The 17,655-nt window shown below is 37.8% G+C and overlaps 2 protein-coding genes across 2 annotated transcripts; both read left to right on the plus strand.

Annotated features, from left to right (window-relative positions):
- Window positions 1-7,567: 7,567 nt before the first annotated feature.
- On the plus strand, window positions 7,568-8,959 carry LOC139153934 (olfactory receptor 6Y1-like). The gene is made up of 2 exons (XM_070728357.1): window positions 7,568-8,478; window positions 8,806-8,959. The coding sequence occupies exons 1-2, from the start codon at window positions 7,568-7,570 to the stop codon at window positions 8,957-8,959; spliced, it is 1,065 nt and encodes a 354-aa protein (XP_070584458.1).
- A 6,788-nt stretch (window positions 8,960-15,747) lies between these two features.
- Window positions 15,748-16,671, plus strand: LOC139153935 (olfactory receptor 6Y1-like). Its single transcript, XM_070728358.1, has one exon. It carries the CDS (start codon window positions 15,748-15,750, stop codon window positions 16,669-16,671), a length of 924 nt encoding a protein of 307 aa, XP_070584459.1.
- The last annotated feature ends 984 nt before the right edge of the window (window positions 16,672-17,655 follow it).

A 17,655-nucleotide genomic window follows, 5' to 3' on the forward strand; every position in this document is an offset into this window, starting at 1 on the left:
TACACCATTGGATTACTTTGTACTTGATGATGTTCTCTTTTTAATGTATATATTTAATAAAGATTATCTTTTTAAAAAAGATGTAATAGAAAAACCTACTATGTTTATTTCCAGCATTCTTTTTCACAGAGGTTATTGGGTATTATAGCATCCAAAAATGAAACAAAAAATTACATGAAAAGCAATTGCCTATTTCTGAGAATTGGATCATACTACTGATATCAAAATATACATCAATTTGGTATGGATAAGTGACCTTATTGAATCTAAACATTTATTCAATACAGAAATGTCAGTTCAAGATTCATGCCAGATAACTGGTTCACCTCTTCTGAGTAAAAGAGAGGCAACATTTTCTCTAGCAAATGGACTTCTAGGTTTTTCTAGATTTTTGTAGCATGGTATGTTTATTACTTGGGATTTATTACGAGTCCCAGCGTCCAATTAGGTTCCACAGAGTTGGCCTTCTCTGGGTCCCGTCGACTAAACAATGCTGTCTGGTGGGACCCAACTCACCCCGGAGATTCAAATTGCCCCCACCCTCCCCGTCTTCCACAAGATGTTAAAGATCCACTTATGTCACCAGGCATGGGGGGACTGACCCCCCCCTTGCTGATTATAGCACTTGAGAATGGTATGATTGTGTAGTACTGATTGTTTTTTAACATTAAGGGATTTTAACTTCAGTTTTACTAATATTAGATTTGTACCACTGTGTATTGTATTTTATTATTGTTGTGAGCCGCCCTGAGTCCTTGGAGAGGGGTGGCATACAAATCTAATAAATAAAATAAATAAATAATAAATGCTGAATAAAATAGAATTACATTTATGTATTCCAAATTATTTTAAACAGACTTTAACAATTAGAACTTTTTAATAATTTATTTTAGAATCTTTCAATAAATTATTTTTCAATCAATGTCTTAACTTTACTACTAACTCACTAGTATTTGTTTATGTTCATCTTGTCACTGGTGGGATTCAAATAATTTAACATCTGGTTTGTCCAAGGTTGTGTTGGCTGTTGTGTAAGGTAACCAGATATTTTGCTTTTGGTGAGACAGTCCCAGTTTTTAATAATTTGTTTCGTGTCCTGCTTTGTTTCAAAAATGTCCCATTTTTTTTAAAGATTGGGTCACCTTATTTTAGGGGTTATCTGGTCAACTCTTTCTTCTGAGCGAAGGAAGGCAAAACTCGTGCAGAGGCGGCTGAGGGGGCTTTGAAACTGGGGGTTCTCTCTCTCTCTTTCACACACACACACGCACACACATATACACAGCCACAGAAAGGTTCTCTTCTCTTCCCTCCCTTCCCTTTGTAAGAGTCTCCAACTTTGCAACTGTTGTTGCTCTTTGCCTTTCCTGCCCTGGGAGTGGAGCCAGGTGCCATTTCTCCCCACCCAATGGCTGCAACTGGTGGAAGCCAGTCTTGGAAGGGGTGGATCAGGCACCACCAGTTGCAGCCATTGGGTGGGGAGAAATGGCACCTGGCTCCACTCCCAGGGCAGGAAAGGCAAAGCCAGTCTTGGAAGGGGTGGATCAGGCACCAAGACTGGCTTCTCTTGCAGAGTCTGCGGTGGGGAGGTGCCAGGAGAGGCTCTCCCTGTAGCTGCTCTCTCCCGCCTCACTTGCAGAGTCTGCGGTGGGGAGGTGCCAGGAGAGGCTCTCCCTGTAGCTGCTCTCTCTCCTTGGTGGGGGTGCCATAGCCTCTGGAGCTGCAGCCCCCAGGTGGCCCAGGAGGAAGAGGTACAGAGAGCCCCTGCCCACCATCCCCGCAGCCCCCCAAGGAGGAAGCCTATTCAGGCACTCAGCCAGCTGTTGTGCTCCACAGAGAGACAAAAAGAGAGAGGAAGGAAGGAAGAGAGAGAGAAAGAAAGAAAGAAAGAGGGAGGGAGAGAGAAAGGGGAGGAAGGAAGAGAGAAAGAGAGAGAAAGAGAGGGAGGAAGAAAAAGAGAGAGAAAAAAAGAGATAGGAAGAAAGGGAAAGAGAGAAAAAGAAAGAAAGGAAGGGAGAGAGAGAGAAATAGAGCAAAATAGAGAAGAAGAGAGAGGGGAGAAAGAGAGAGGGGGGAGGAAAGGAGGAAGAGAGAGAGAAAGAAAGAGAAAGAGAGAGGGAAGGAGGAAGGAAGAGAGAGTAAAATCTAGTTTGAAACTAGCTCAACTATTTAAGTGGCATTTTGATACTTAGCAGAGTTATCATCTGATTATCTGCTATCCAGGCTTTTTGTGGAGGATTTACAAGGTTGTGTGTGTAACCAAAAGAAAATTGGTCATGTTTAATGTTTCTATGCAGGATAATGACAGATTCCATTCTAATTTTATTGTAAATGTATTGTACAGAGGTCATACTTTCAGTTTTTTTAAAAAAAATCAGCAACTTATTTTTTTACAAATGTTTTAAAGTATGGCTTTTTCTAATTGGATATTGTATTTTTTAAATTCTCATTGAAGGCACTTTTAATTGCTGCTAAATGATGTTGCTCTTGCAAAAAACAAAAAAAATCAAAACAACCTCCTTAAGGTACAAATTAACTGAAAGTCCTAAAGAGACTAAAAGTAGATAATTCATTAACAATCAAGGCATGTCAACCCTATCTGTGTTGGAACTATACAGTAAAGTTCAAATAGTTTCCTGAAATGGAGCATGTGGATATTAGATATAGAAGTTATTTATAGTTATTCTGGAGTGCTGGAAGTGCGGTCTACAAGGTGGGAAGATGTTCCTCTAAAGAGATGTCTCTTGTGCCTGGTACAGATATTTTAAAATGTGAAACATTTTCTAACTGCCTTGTACAATATAATAATAACAACAGAGTTGGAAGGGACTTTGGAGGTCTTCTCGTCCAACCCCCTACTTAGGTAGGAAACCTTTACTACCTCAGACAAATGGGTATCCAACATCTTCTGAAAAACTTCAAGTGTTGGAGAATTCACAACTTCAAGCGATAGGCTGTTCCACAGATTCATTCATTGTTCTAACTGTCAAGAATTTTCTCCTTAGTTCTAAGTTGTTTCTCTCCTTGTTTAGTTTATTATTTATTTATTTATTAATTCATTCATTTTTTTAATACCATCTTTCTCCTGAGGCTCAGGGCGGCTTACAATATGTTAGCAATAGCACTTTTTAACAGAGCCCCCACAATCCGGGTCTTCATTTTACCCACCTTGGAAGGAGGGAAGGCTGAGTCAACCATTGCTGTGTTTCCACTCATTGCTTCTTGTCTTACCCTCAGGTGCTTTGGAGAATAGCTTGACTTGTCTCAGATAATTCAGGTAACTAATTTATTTATTTATTCCATACAAATTATTTCAATTTATTTAATCAAGGAACCCAAAACCCTCACCCCCCCCATCCCCATCAATGGTGTCCCACTTTCCCAATGTGAAAATCTGGTCACCTTACTCTTGTGGGAGGCCTGTGCCATCCCCATCAGCCCTGCTGCACATGCAGGATGAGCGTCTCATGACAGTCAATCTGACTCTGGGCAACCAGGTTGATAAATTACACCCCCCCCCCAACATCAAAGTCGATTCTGGGTTCTGTGCTACACTGAAATGGAGAAACAAGCAATGGAGCAGCCAGCATAAGGGAAGGAGGAGGGAAAGTAGCCTTCTCCTTCCCTCACCCTGTCTGTTCTTTTGCTATTGTCTTCATTGCAGCACAACACAGTGTCCAGGATATACTTTGAAAGTGGGTAATTTAACAACCATTTCACTTGAACTGGTGCAAACCAGCTGTATCCTACCACTGCCAATAATACCCTATATAGACTAGTACACTGAAAGAATTTCAGGTAGATTTTAAGAATATTTTAATTTGGAGATTTTAAAAAAGGCAGTTAGGACATGTTTTATGACATCATTTCCCCCCCTGAAAGTCTATTTGAGTGACATATTCTCCCATCTCTATTTTACTTACACTTAATTAATAAAAGAGATTTTGCCAAACTATTGCTGGATATAATTTATAATATTGTTTTACTGGTATTTGTCTTAAATTGTTTTTTTTTTGTTTGGAATAATTCAGTCAATTACTGTTTTGCTTTATGTTTTGAGAACAAATGTGTTTTTCTTTCTCTGAATGTCAGATACAGTTTCTGTCATGAATGTGCGAATAAACATCTGTTTTAAAATTTGTTTGGCAAGGAACATTAAATGCTTGATAAGTAATTTCCCTGTGAGCTTGATATACCCAAATATATACTTACAACATCATACAAAGAATACAATTACTCTGATGAAGAAACAAATTTTCAATAAAGAATAAAAAGTCCATGCCTTCTTACCTATTAGAAATAGAAGTGCTTGACTTCTAGATTTAGATTTTATTCCTTTAGATTTTATTTTCAGCCATAGTACTAAATGTATCCATCAGGAGACATAGAGCTAAAAACATATTTACATACCATTCAAAAGAAACAATAAATAAACCTTAACAGGTAAATTCAAGATTAGAATATATCCTCATCTAACATTAAAATAGTTAGGTATTAATATGAGAAAAACAACTAGGCAGATAAGTAATATAATGACGGAACCACTAAGAAGAAAATCACACCAACACTAAAACTAGCAAAGAAATTTATCTGATATAAAAAGGCAGCAAACCCACCTTCATTCACACTAATGATATTATGTAGTTAAGCAGTGAAATGTTGGCAAAGATATAGCCAAGCTGAAAGAGCCACAAAGACCTGGCTTTGAGGACAGGCCTGGGGGCCATGAATCAACAACAATGGCCAATTGTATGAATGTTAGTATGCATGTTGGGTTTGTTTTTAGGTTTATTAGGGTTTTAATTAATGGTTTTATAACTCAGTTTTATATTTGACTTCTTTTTATTGTTGTATTTTATACTGTTATAACCCGCCCTGAATCCTTCGGAATTGGGCAGCATAGAAGTCGAATGAATGAATGAATGAACGAACGAATGATGAACGGACGAACAAACAAACAAACAAACAAACAAACAAACAAACAAACAAACAAATAAATAGACCAATAACTCTACAGTTTGACTCTTAGCTATGTATATTCTCTTCTAGTGGAATTTAGAAATAGTTTGACAGTAACCTGGTTCCTAGGATGTCCTGTTTAAACATCTTACTTTAATTCACAAATCTTTATTTATTAAATAAATAATTATTTACTTTATTTTATTTTTCTTTAAAATGTGGAAAATTAAAATGTACAATATCTATGATGAAAGTTTTTTTAAAATCTGTTTTCCTTTTACTGTTCATTTCTGCTCAGAACTAAGTTTTCCACTGTCTATTTTTAATTTGTCTTTTCTCCCAGATCTTAAGGCTGTAAACTTTATGCTCAGTCATGAATTCTAAGGAACAGATACTCTGATCAATTATCAAATTAAATTTTCTCAGAATATCTCTTCATTGTAATTACCAAAAAAGTATCTCCTGAAGCTACAATCCTTATGAGGGAGGTAATCATTTTCCAACTTACTTCTTTAATCCCAAGGTACAGAGATGGGGAAAAAATAAATAGACAGTCTTTTATCAATGGAAGAATCCATCTCCATAAGAGGAGCCAAAACCAACTGAACTGAATGTACAGTATATTAAGGTGAAAATATTTTTATTTGTTTTTTTCTGAAGTGAATAGTATGAAACGTCATCAGCCTTTGGAAAGGAGTGGGGAGAGTTATAAATCATAAATAAAATCTTTATCAATAGAATGGGAGGACAGGATAATAGGAGCATTTATACACAGAGCTAATATGCTGATCCTCTTCAAGAGGTGGGCATGACATTTCAGACCTTTAAATATAGATTAAAATAGTGTAAGTACCAGAAAATATGAGCTTTTCACTTTAGGAATAAGATATGTAAATGCTAGATTTCTAATATATGGAATTGCTTTTTATCTCCCTAATACTAGATGCTGCCTGAATTAATTACAACACAAGAAAGCAATCTGGAATGTTTGCTATGTTCCCTTATTTTGCATTTCATTGCACATGCGAAAAAACATATAGTCCATGGCTTCAAAACTACCAAATAATTTTGTCTCCTACTACATCAGATTTAGCATCTGTTAAGGTATTAAGTAGTGGTTTATTTTTACTTTATTTTAGATAGATAAGTGACAGGTAGATAGATCAATACTAGACAGACAGACACAGACAGTCAATAAATGATAAATAAATAATCAGACATATCACTTATAAAAGATACATCAAAAACTATTATTATCAATGTCAGCATCCCATAATCCTTCCTCTAATTTCTCAATTATCAGAAACTAGGACAGAAAATTGAAAATTAAGTTTTATTTGCTATTCTTCAAACATGAGTAGAGAGAGCTCTACTGAATTGTGGCTTATTTGGAAGGAAGGAGATCATCTGGTGGAATTTTAACTGGATTTATCACATTATTTCTTCAATATTTTGTATCAGGAAAAAAAAAACACAAGGGGAGCAATCTTCATTTAGCATTCTGAAGAAAATTATGAAATAAAAGCACAAAATGTCCTCCACTTCAATAGATGATTAAAGCTCTGCCAATACATTTTCTGAAATGATAGAATTCCGAAAAAGTAAAGAGAATGGAGCTTCCAACATCTCCATTGAACACTTGTGTATTTAAACAGAATATATTAGTACAAGTAGTCCTCGACTTACAACAATTTGTTTAGTGACTGTTCAGAGTATAATAGCACTGAAAATGTGACTGATGAACTTTTTTTTTTACAGTTATAACCTTTACAGGATCCCCATGATATGTGATCAAAATTCAGATGCTTGGCAACTGATTTATATATATGAAAAAAGAAAAAAAAGAGGGAAATCGCAAGAGATAAAAAATAAAACAAAAATACACCTTTGAAAATCTGGAAAGGGGAGGGGGAAGAGAGGGGTCTCCATCAGTTTTATTAAAAGTTCTAAACATTCCTCTTTTTTTGGTCCTGTTCTAGTAGTTTTCACCCACTCAATCTGCCAGAATCTGCTCAGTATATACAAGTGCCTATCTCACTGAAGGTCAATGATCCAACGGCTATTCTCAACCTGGTTTAGCCAGCCTATCAAAACTGTTGCCCACTACACATGCTACAGCTACTGGGAGACATAGGAGAGAGCTGACAGGTGAGGACCAAAAGTGAACAAGCTACCATAAAAGCTGCCCTAAAATGAGCTGCCATAAAAGGACATGACATACTCTATACCAGACGTGCTGAATATCCCATGCACCTTACATGCCTTACCAGCCACCTATGGACACATTGCATACAGCCCCACAATCCATTAGATGTCAAGGTCCTTTTTGAACACGATGGACAAACATCATCATATCTCATGTGATTATTGTAAAGCTTTTATATTTTTAAATCATTATTTCAAATAATTTTATTATCATTGTATGATATTACACTATTATTAAAAAATGATTTTAAATCATATTTAAACATGTTTTGAAATAAAGAGTAAATTAGAATTATCATTTATCTTTTTTTTGTATTCTATTTCATAAATGTGAAAAAATATAAATGATCATATCATGTTGTTTATATTTATGTCTATCTCTTTTGAATCACAGATTCTACTCTGAATGGAAGACATCAACCAGACAAATGTCAGCTATTTCATCCTTTTGGGATTCTTTACCAATGCAGATCTTGAGATTTTCTTCTTCGTCCTTTTCCTCTGTGCTTATCTGATGATAATTATGGAGAATATCATAATCCTCATAGTTATTTGGGTCAATAATAACCTTCACAAGCCCATGTACCTCTTCTTATGTAATCTTTCCTTCCTTGAAATCTGGTATATTACTACAATTGTCCCTAAAATGTTAGAAGATTTTCTATCACAAGAAAAACACATCTCCTTCCAAGGCTGTCTAACACAACTATATTTCTTTGTCAGTTTTATGTGTAGTGAATTTGTTCTTCTGGCTGCTATGTCTTATGATCGTTATTTGGCTATATGCTATCCACTTCATTACCCAGTCCTCATGAACAATATATTATGTGCTTGGCTTTCAGCAGGATGCTGGATGTGTGGTTTTATTACGTCCATGATAAAACTGAGCTTTATTGGCCAATTGAAATATTGTAGCACTTACAAAATCAATCATTATTTTTGTGATATTTCACCCCTTTTGAATGTTTCATGCACTGATTCTTCCATAGCTGAACTGGTAGACTTTATCTTGGCTCTAATGGTTATCATAGTTCCCCTCTGCATGGTTATTATATCATATATCTACATCATTTTAACAGTCCTGAAGATTCCTTCAGCTCAGGGGAGAAAGAAGGCTTTCTCTACGTGCAGTTCTCACCTCACAGTGGTGGTGCTCTTTTATTCCACCACGCTCTTCACCTACGCACGGCCAAAAGCTATGTATGCCTACAACTCCAACAAACTTGTGTCAGTGCTCTATACTGTAATAGTTCCTCTTTTGAACCCTCTAATATATTGTCTCAGAAATACAGAGATAAATTGTGCCTTGAGGAAGACATTTTGTCATTAAGCAAATATTTAGAAAAGTTCTTTATAATCATAGAAATTTGAACAATGTTAAAATTGCTGCCTTTTCCTCGATTTTCAATTTTCTCCATTCCATTTGTTTAAATATATCAATGAAAGATATTTAGCAGCTCCTTGGTTAATGTTAGAGAGTGGTTTTTAAAAACATTTTGTTCACCAAACAAAATAGAATATAATATATAGAACAGAATTCTTTATTGGCCAAGTGTGATTGGACAAACAAGGAATTTGTCTTGGTGCATATGCTCTCAGTGTATACATTTATCAAGAATCATCTCAAGAATCATGAGGTACAACACTTAATGATTATAGGGGTCAAATAAGCAGTGAGGAAACAATCATTATTAATAAAAATATTAAGGATGCAAGCAACATGTTACAAATGTGGGCTAAAATCCATGCTATTTTTTTTAAAAATAATCTCTTTTGGTATCATTGGGACATTGGCTAAAAGGTAGACCAATTAGAACATTTACCCACTCACACACATATAGACAAAAACACACATACACCCACAATCATCTCTGTCCATCACTCAAGCCATCATCTATCAATCTATCCTCACACACACACATACAAATACACATTATATACTGTATCTAATCTCCATTGAAAAGCAATTATTTGATGAAGTGTTTTCAGTGTTTCATTTGATTAGTATCACAACTCACACATCAATAGCTGTTACTGTTAATTGTAATAATAGTAGGTAAGTAGCAGAAAATCACAAATGGTTTTTAAATTGCCCTAATTTGGCAATACAGAAAAAAGGCCTGCTTTGACATGTTACTTGCACAAAAACAAAAAAACGTGAGGAATTTTTGAATATGATGTTTCTATTTCATTCACACTCTATTCATAAAAAGATTTCCCCAAGCTATGTTTCTTCATGATTCTTATTAATGTTGTGCTTGTATGTATAAATATTATTTCTAGCCCTAAAAGAATAGAGAATACTTGTTTATAGTGATATTATTTTTATAGTAGATGGAATACAAGTAATTATGTGAATCATTCTTTTTTCTCTGATGTTGTATAGAAAAGGAAATAGTCAAAGTGCTGTTAAGATTGTTAAGCTAACCAATTACTTTTGTAACAAATGCACTTTATCAAGAAAAATAAATTGTCATTACAATCATACAAACATAAAGGCTTTAAATATAAAGACTTAAAATATTAGGATTGTGACGGCAAACCTTTTTTGCTCAAGTGTCAAAGGGGCGCATGCATGCATGATAGCCCTCTTGTGTGCCCGCATTCATAATGCAATGCCCTCCCCCACTTGCACATACAACCTCCTGTACTGCCCCCATGCATTGGTGCCTATTGATACACCGTTGGGCTGTTTATCGCCCTCTCCAGGCTTCAGGAAAGCCTCTGTAGCATCTGAATGATGAAAAACAGCCATAAAGGGCCAACTGGAAGTTTGGAAACCCTCTGGAAGGCCAAAAATCAGCTGGCCAGTGTACATATGTACACTGGAGCTGACATAAGGCAATGCCTCGCTTGCCCTCAGATATGGCTCTGTGTGCCACCTGTGGCATGAGTGGCATAGGCTTGCCATCATAGCACTTGGAGATAGAAACGGTACTGGGAAACAAGTTTGCCAGTTTTAGGAAATTAGAAACAGCAGTGACTCATGCTCAAACAACACAATCTTTGTCTAACCCAGTAAACCATGCCATTCATATTTCCTCATGCCATTTCCATTGACTTTCTGATGCATTGCTAAATGAAATAAAATAGTTTCTTGCTGTAGACAATCAGATGTTTATTCAGATTTATATGGCACTATGTTATGAGTTGCAAACTTGTCAGTTCAAGCAAACTGGTTTGGCAAGAGGCAGTCCCATAAATAGTCTGGCCCTGAGCCATGTAGGGCTTTGTAGGCAATAATCAGCACCTTGAATTGTGCCTGGAGACTAATAGGAAATGAAGCATAGATGTTATATGAGTATACCGAGGTATAGCCATGACAGCTCTCATGGCTGCATTCTGGACTATTTGCAGTCTCCACTCTTCAAGAGTAGCCCCATGTAGAGAGCATTACAGTAATCGAACCTCAAGGTGATGAGGGCCTGGGTGACTGTGCGTAGAGCCTCCTGGTCCAGATAGGGCCGCAACTGGTAAACCAGGCGCATCTGGGCAAACGTCTCCCTGGCCACAGCTGAGGGATGGTGGTCAAGGCTCATCTGGGGGTCCAGGAGGACCCTCAAGTTGCGGACTTGAAAAAAATGACATAACCATTTTTACATTTGATTGTTACAGCTTTTCCATCATCAGGTAATCCAAATTCAGACACTTGAGAACTGGTTCACATTTATAACAGTTGCAGTGCCCTGGGGTCATGTGATCATTTTTCTGAATTTCTGTCAAGGAAAATCAATAGGAAAGCCAGATTCACTTAATTATCAATTTAGCAACTGTGATTAAAAAAAGTTATAAAATGGGGTAAAGCTCGCTTAACAAATGTCTTGCTTAACAACAGAAATTTTGGGCTCAATTGTGGTCATAAATTGATTATTCTATTCTATTCTATTAAAAGTAAAGTATTTGAACTTTTGGGATGTCTTTTGGAATATAGACAATGACAGATGATGGAAAATAGACAATGACAGATGTCTAATTGTATATAGATTATTTGCATACTATGCAAATAGATCGACAGATGATGCTGTTAATATGGCTCTATACTACATCCTACAACATCTTGAATCTCCAATGACCTTTGCTAGGGTCCTCTTTGTAGACTTCAGTTCAGCATTCAACACCACCATACTGCACATTCTCTTAACCAAACTAAAGAAGCTAGCGGTATCTGAACATACTTGTAAGTGGATCACAAGCTTCCAACAGGCAGGAAGCAGCTAGTGAAGCTAGGAAAAATCACATTAAATATATGTACAATTAGCACAGCCCCCCTCCCCCAAGGCTGTATACTCTCACCACTTCTGTTCTCTCTATACACCAATGACTGTATCTAAAACAGTCCTTCTATTAAACTACTGAAGTTTGCAGACAGTGATCGGACTCATTTGAGACAATGATGATACAGTTATACAGAGAAATCCTTGAATCTGTCATCTGCCCCTCTATAACTGTCTGGTGTGGTCCTGCAACCCAAGAAGACTGACACAGACTTCAGAGGATAATCAGAACTGCAGGATTCAGAAACCCAGCAACAAAGAAAGAAATAAGTCTGTTTGGCGCCAGCTGTTCTGGATTAGCACAGGTATGGCCCATTTTGTCCCGATTGTTTGGGAAATCCTCTGCCATAGAGCCATGAACAACTGGCATTGTCCCCCCAAAAAATCTAGAAACGTAGTTCCATGTCCATTAAATTTATCTGGCATGTTTACAGGGCAGTTTCTCCTCAGAGCAGAGGCAAGCTGAGCCAGTTGGTCAGCCATTTCAATTAATTGTTGCCGGATCGAGAGTTTTTTGTCATAGAGCTGATCCATGATCCTAGTTTGTTTGTTTGTGGGGGTGTTGAGGTGGAAGTCAATATGTCCTGTCATAGAGACAAGCCCACCAAGAAATAGACAAACATACACTGATTTTACAAGCTTTAAGTGTGTAATTCTAATATTTTAATAGCAGGGAGGTTTGGATTTAGAAATCCAGCAACAAAGCAAGAAATGTCTGTTTAGTGCCAGCTACTAATTAGAATCCAAAACAGAAACCAAAACTCACATATATTTTCTTGGATCACATCGCTCTCATTAACTGACTCACTCTGAGTGTGCAGGAAGCCCTGAAATAATAAGCTCATCTCCCCAGTTCGTAATTCATCATTGAAATAATAAAATCCCAAGAGAGAAATTCAAGCGGACATCTGGAACATAACAAACGTTGACTTCCACACTGAAGCATCACATGGATTAATCTTAAATAGCCTAAGGGTGTGGCCAATTGTTCTAGAGATCTATTCATGCAGAGACTTCCTCTTGGTTAGGCTTCTGGCAACTCTGCATACCCTAGCATCAAGAAGAGACTCCTCCTCTTCCCCTGAATCACTCATGTGCACCTCGGGAGGTGTGGAAGGCCCGGTTTGGTTTTCAGCCTCTGATACCGCATCCTCTCCAACCTCCTCACTATCAGACTCAGGTGCCTGGTATATAAGCCTAGGGTACCAGGCCACAACTGTCTCTCAATCCTCAGGATCCATGACCAGTTTCACAGAATGTGGACCGGACAGAACACTATCCCTTACTGCAGGGCCCTTCCTCCAGATCTGTCGGTGGGGGCGTGGTCATATTGGAAATTGTTCATGAACCAGATCAGGAGTTTGAACAGAAGTAGCATCCTCCAAGATGCAGTCTTCCAGCCCATACCCCTTCCACTTGATGAGGTACTGGAACCGTACCTTTATCCACCGGGAATCCTGAATGCTGGCAACTTCAGACTCAGGCAGTTTATCATGGACAGTGGGTGTTCTGTCTGGGTCACTCCAGAAGCCAATACCAACCCAAAAAGAGAATCCAGACACACTGGTAAAAGGCAAAGGCAGTTTATATAATTCAAGGAAAACACAGGTAACAGAAAATGTCCTTACAAACAGGAAAAACGCTGGAACTTCAAATATATACATGAAGGGAATAGTCCATGAAGCAATACCAGATTCTTGCTGCCAAGACGAATCTGTAGATAGCAAACAGACGCCTCCCACGAGTCTTCCAGACTGCGAGGCCACAAGCCAAGATCAGAGACACTGAGAATCAAAACAGGTCACTGCAACTCCAATTGATAACACTCCACATGGCTTCAAGGCCTTGCCTGCCTTTTAAACCCTGCTGATGAGGACCACACCCAAACCCAGCTGTTTCTAATTCAAGGGTGAAAATATTTCTTTAACGCTCCTTTCGTTGCTGTGAACGTCTCTGTCTCATGTCAATGACAGCTTGTGCATCATCACTTAATGACTCCAAGCTACTGGCTGGGGAGAGCCCCCCCCCCCAGGGCTCTCATGCTGTTCTCCTTCATCCCATTCCTGACTCTCCTCTCCCCCGTCCGACTGTTCAGCCCCCTCCTCTGCGCTGTCATCCTCCTCCGGGCATGGAGCCAGCAGAGACACAGTTGGTCCCTGAGCAGCCTCAGGCTGAATCACAACACTGGCCACTGGTGGAGGTTGTTCAAGAGGATGGAGCAGACTGGCAGTATGGTCCAGAACAAGAAGGGCTTGGTGAAACACTGGATGAACACAGAGAGAGTGAGGCAAGGAAAGGCGATAAGTCACCAGATTGATGACTGCTTCCACTGGGAATGGACCAATGATACTGATGGTCAAGCTTGAAGAACAGTTGATCTGAAAGTAGATGTTTTGTGGATAGCGAAACTCTATCCCAAATAGCCAAGCGTGGGTTTGCTTGGTGAAAGCAGTCCACTATCCTCTTATAATATTCCTTGGCTTTGTTCAAGTACCACTTCAGCAACTGGTGAACAGCCTGGAGCTCTCACAAGAACTCCTCTGCCACTGGAACTGGAGAATCAAGGATCATGAATGGAAAGAATTGGGGATAATAGCTGAAATTGGCAAAGAAAGGGGTGATCTGGGTGGAGGAGTGTTGGGGGTTGTTAAAAATGAATTCAGCAACTTTGTGGTACTCTGCCTAATTTTTCTGCTTTTGGTTGACAAAACAACGCAGGTACTGCTCAAGGATGCAGATCACTTTCTCTATGCCTCCGTTAGTCTGTGAGTGATATGCTCATGATAAACAGGACCTCGAGAGCCTCCATTAGCCCTTTCCAGAATTGGGCAGTGAACTGAGCTCCTTGGTCTGACATGACCCTATTCACCAGACCATTTGGCCAAAAGCATGCTGAATAGACATGCGGGTAGTAGCATGAGCAGTGTCTTAATCCTCAGGATTTGTGACCAGCTGTGCAGGATGCAAATGGGCCACAACAACTGCTAGCTGCAGTTCAACAGTTCAAATCTCACTAGCTCAATGTTGCCTCACTTTCCAAGGTACAGTAGGTAAAATGAGGATCCCAGTTGTTGAGGGTAATTTTCTGACTCTGTAAAGTGCTTAGAGAGGGATGTAAAAGCACTACGAAGTGGTATATAGGTCTAACTGCTATTGCTATTAGTAAGCAACCAGCCTTAAATCTTTATTTTAAGAATAATGAACATGGACTATAGAAGAAGGCATGAAACTTAGGCAGCAACCTTTTAAGAACCTATCAATAATTTCCCTAGTGTCCTAGTTTTAATTTGTCTTATTTTCCTAAAACAGCTTATAGCTTGGTCTTTTTATTTTCAGCTAGGACTCTTAAAAACATATAGCCCAATGGGTGAAGGAATTAAAATATCTTCTGAGGATGCAGTTCTTGAGAGAATTGTAATAATTCCCATGGTTAATTCCAGGAAGGAGAGATGAGAAAAAAAATCTTTCTATAAAAGGACAGAATGAAAAGAAAAGAAAGAAAAACAAAAAAATCAGCCTGGATAAATCTGAGATGACTATCCTTATTTCTTTTCTATACATCTTTGCAAGTGGCATACAACTAAATAGATAATATAAAGACATTTTGATGTATAGAAAAGAAACTGGTGCTATAATATTCTTAAGGAGATCTAAAGGAAGTTGATGAAAATGTGTACTAAGCTGTAATTGAATAGAATTCATTTTGCTTTTACAGGTATGCAATGGGATAGTTGAAACTAATGAATTGTGAATTTTACTCACCAGTTCTTTCATGAGTTTTGCATAGAAACTCAAAATTGGCAAATATATTTTGTACAGTTTGTCTGACAAACTGACAACATTACATTTTCTTTAATGAGCCTTATCTACAGTACAATTCAAGGATAAATTGTAATTCCAAGGGAGGTCTATTTATGACAACAAATATCTGTCTATCATACACATAAACAGAATGTTATAATTGATTTAAATATCACTGCTTTAATATAGTTGATGTCCCTGAATCTGGTACAATTCAATATGCATATTTCAGGATTGGAACATAGGTTTGCTGTGAATTCATTTTCAATATGTAGGAAGAAAAATATTGTATATTTTTCTTTTTTAAAAAAAAATATTTTCATTGCCTTATTGTTTAACCTTTATGTTTTCAAACCTAAAAAATTATAGAAGAATGAAGTAGATTTCTCAAATAGATATTTTTTTTGTCCTGAACTTCAAAAATAGAAAAAAAATATAGGGGCTCATAGATTAATTGATGTTGTATTACATATTTCTCTCTTGTTCTTTTAAATCCTAGACTCTATGCAACATGGAAGAAGCCAACCAGACAAATGTAAGCTACTTCATCCTACTGGGATTCACTACCACTGCAGAGCTTCAGATTCTCCTCTTTGTCTTATTCCTCATTGCATACTTGATGATTCTAATAGAGAATTTGATCATCATTGCAGTCATTTGGGTCAATAACAATCTTCATAAACCCATGTACCTTTTCTTGTGTAATCTCTCCTTCCTCGAAGTCTGGTACATCACAGTCATTGTTCCTAAAATGTTGGGAGATTTTCTATCACAAGACAAGCGCATTTCCTTCCAAGGTTGTCTAACACAGCCATATTTTTTTGTTACCTTTGTTTGCAGTGAATATATTCTTCTAGCTGTGATGGCTTATGATCGGTACTTAGCTATATGCTATCCACTTCGTTACCCTGTCCTCATGAGCAATAATTTATGTGTTCAGCTTTCAGCAGGATGCTGGATATGTGGTTTACTCACCTCCATGATAAAACTTAGCTTTATTGGCCGGCTGAAATATTGTAGCACTTACAAGATCAATCATTATTTCTGTGATATTTCACCTCTCTTGAATATTTCTTGCACCGATTCTTCCAGAGCTGAACTGGTAGACTTTATCCTGGCTCTAATGGTTATCTTGGTCCCTCTCTGTATGGTTGTTACATCATACATCTATATCATTTCAACAGTCCTAAAGATTCCTTCAGCACAGGGAAGAAAGAAGGCTTTCTCTACATGCAGTTCTCACCTCATAGTGGTTGTGCTCTTTTACTCCACCACACTCTTCACCTATGCACGACCTAAAGCTATGTATGCCTACAACTCCAACAAACTTGTGTCAGTGCTCTACACTGTAATAGTTCCTCTTTTGAACCCTCTAATATATTGTCTCAGAAATAAAGAGATAAATTGTGCTTTGAGGAAGACATTTTTTGGCTAATACTTAGGCAAAGAAGTTCCTGAGTGTCACAGAATAATTCTACAAATATAAACAAGTACCCTTGTGTTGCTGTTACTGAATTTACAATGTATTTTCATTTTATTTGTTTACTCATAAATTACTTCAGGTATTAATTTTGTTTTAGGAGATTCACTGATATACCTTTTTGTTTTGTTTTAGAAATTCTAATGAATACTCATGCAATGGATATTGACACTTTTACTAACATAGAACTGTAGAACATTTTAACATCAAGATCTATCTGTAACATTTGTTAATTCTATTTTATTCTCTGATGATGATTAAAATTTTTAGACTGTGAAGAAAATATAATTTATCAGTGACCCACCTGGCATTTCTTCACACTGCATCTCATATTTGTCTGGATTTGTATGTGCACATAGAAGCAGATATATTGTAGATAATCATCTCAGATTAGTCTACTGTTCACTGAAAACTATAACATTGTCTAGGGCTGAACTAGAGCAACTGGCTCAAAGTTATCCTCCTTGCTTAAGGCAGAATCTGAACCTGGCTTTCCTTTTCCTAATCCAGTGTTTTAATAATCCAGTGATAGGTTTCTCCCAGCTCAGACCGGTTCTTAGAACTGGCAGCACCAGCAGTGAGAGGCTCTACTTAACTACCCAGGATAATTCTGCACATGCACAGACGTCTTACGCACACGAACAGGTGGAAAAATATTTTACAAGCCATCACTGCTTTAATCTCTTCATCACCATCATATACATCATATATACAGTGATCCCTCGATTATCGCGAGGGTTCCGTTCCAAGACCCCTCGCGATAATCGATTTTTCGCTATATAGTGGTGCGGAAGTAAAAACACCATCTGCGCATGCGCGCCCTTTTTTCCATGGCCGCGCATGCGCAGATGGTGTTTTTACTTCCGCACCTGGGAAGACCCAGGGAAGGTTCCTTCCGCCGCCCAGCAGCTGATCTGCTCGGCAGCGCCGCAGCAGCGA

The sequence above is a fragment of the Erythrolamprus reginae genome, chromosome Z (genome assembly GCF_031021105.1).
Source record: "Erythrolamprus reginae isolate rEryReg1 chromosome Z, rEryReg1.hap1, whole genome shotgun sequence".
NCBI lineage: Eukaryota > Metazoa > Chordata > Lepidosauria > Squamata > Dipsadidae > Erythrolamprus > Erythrolamprus reginae.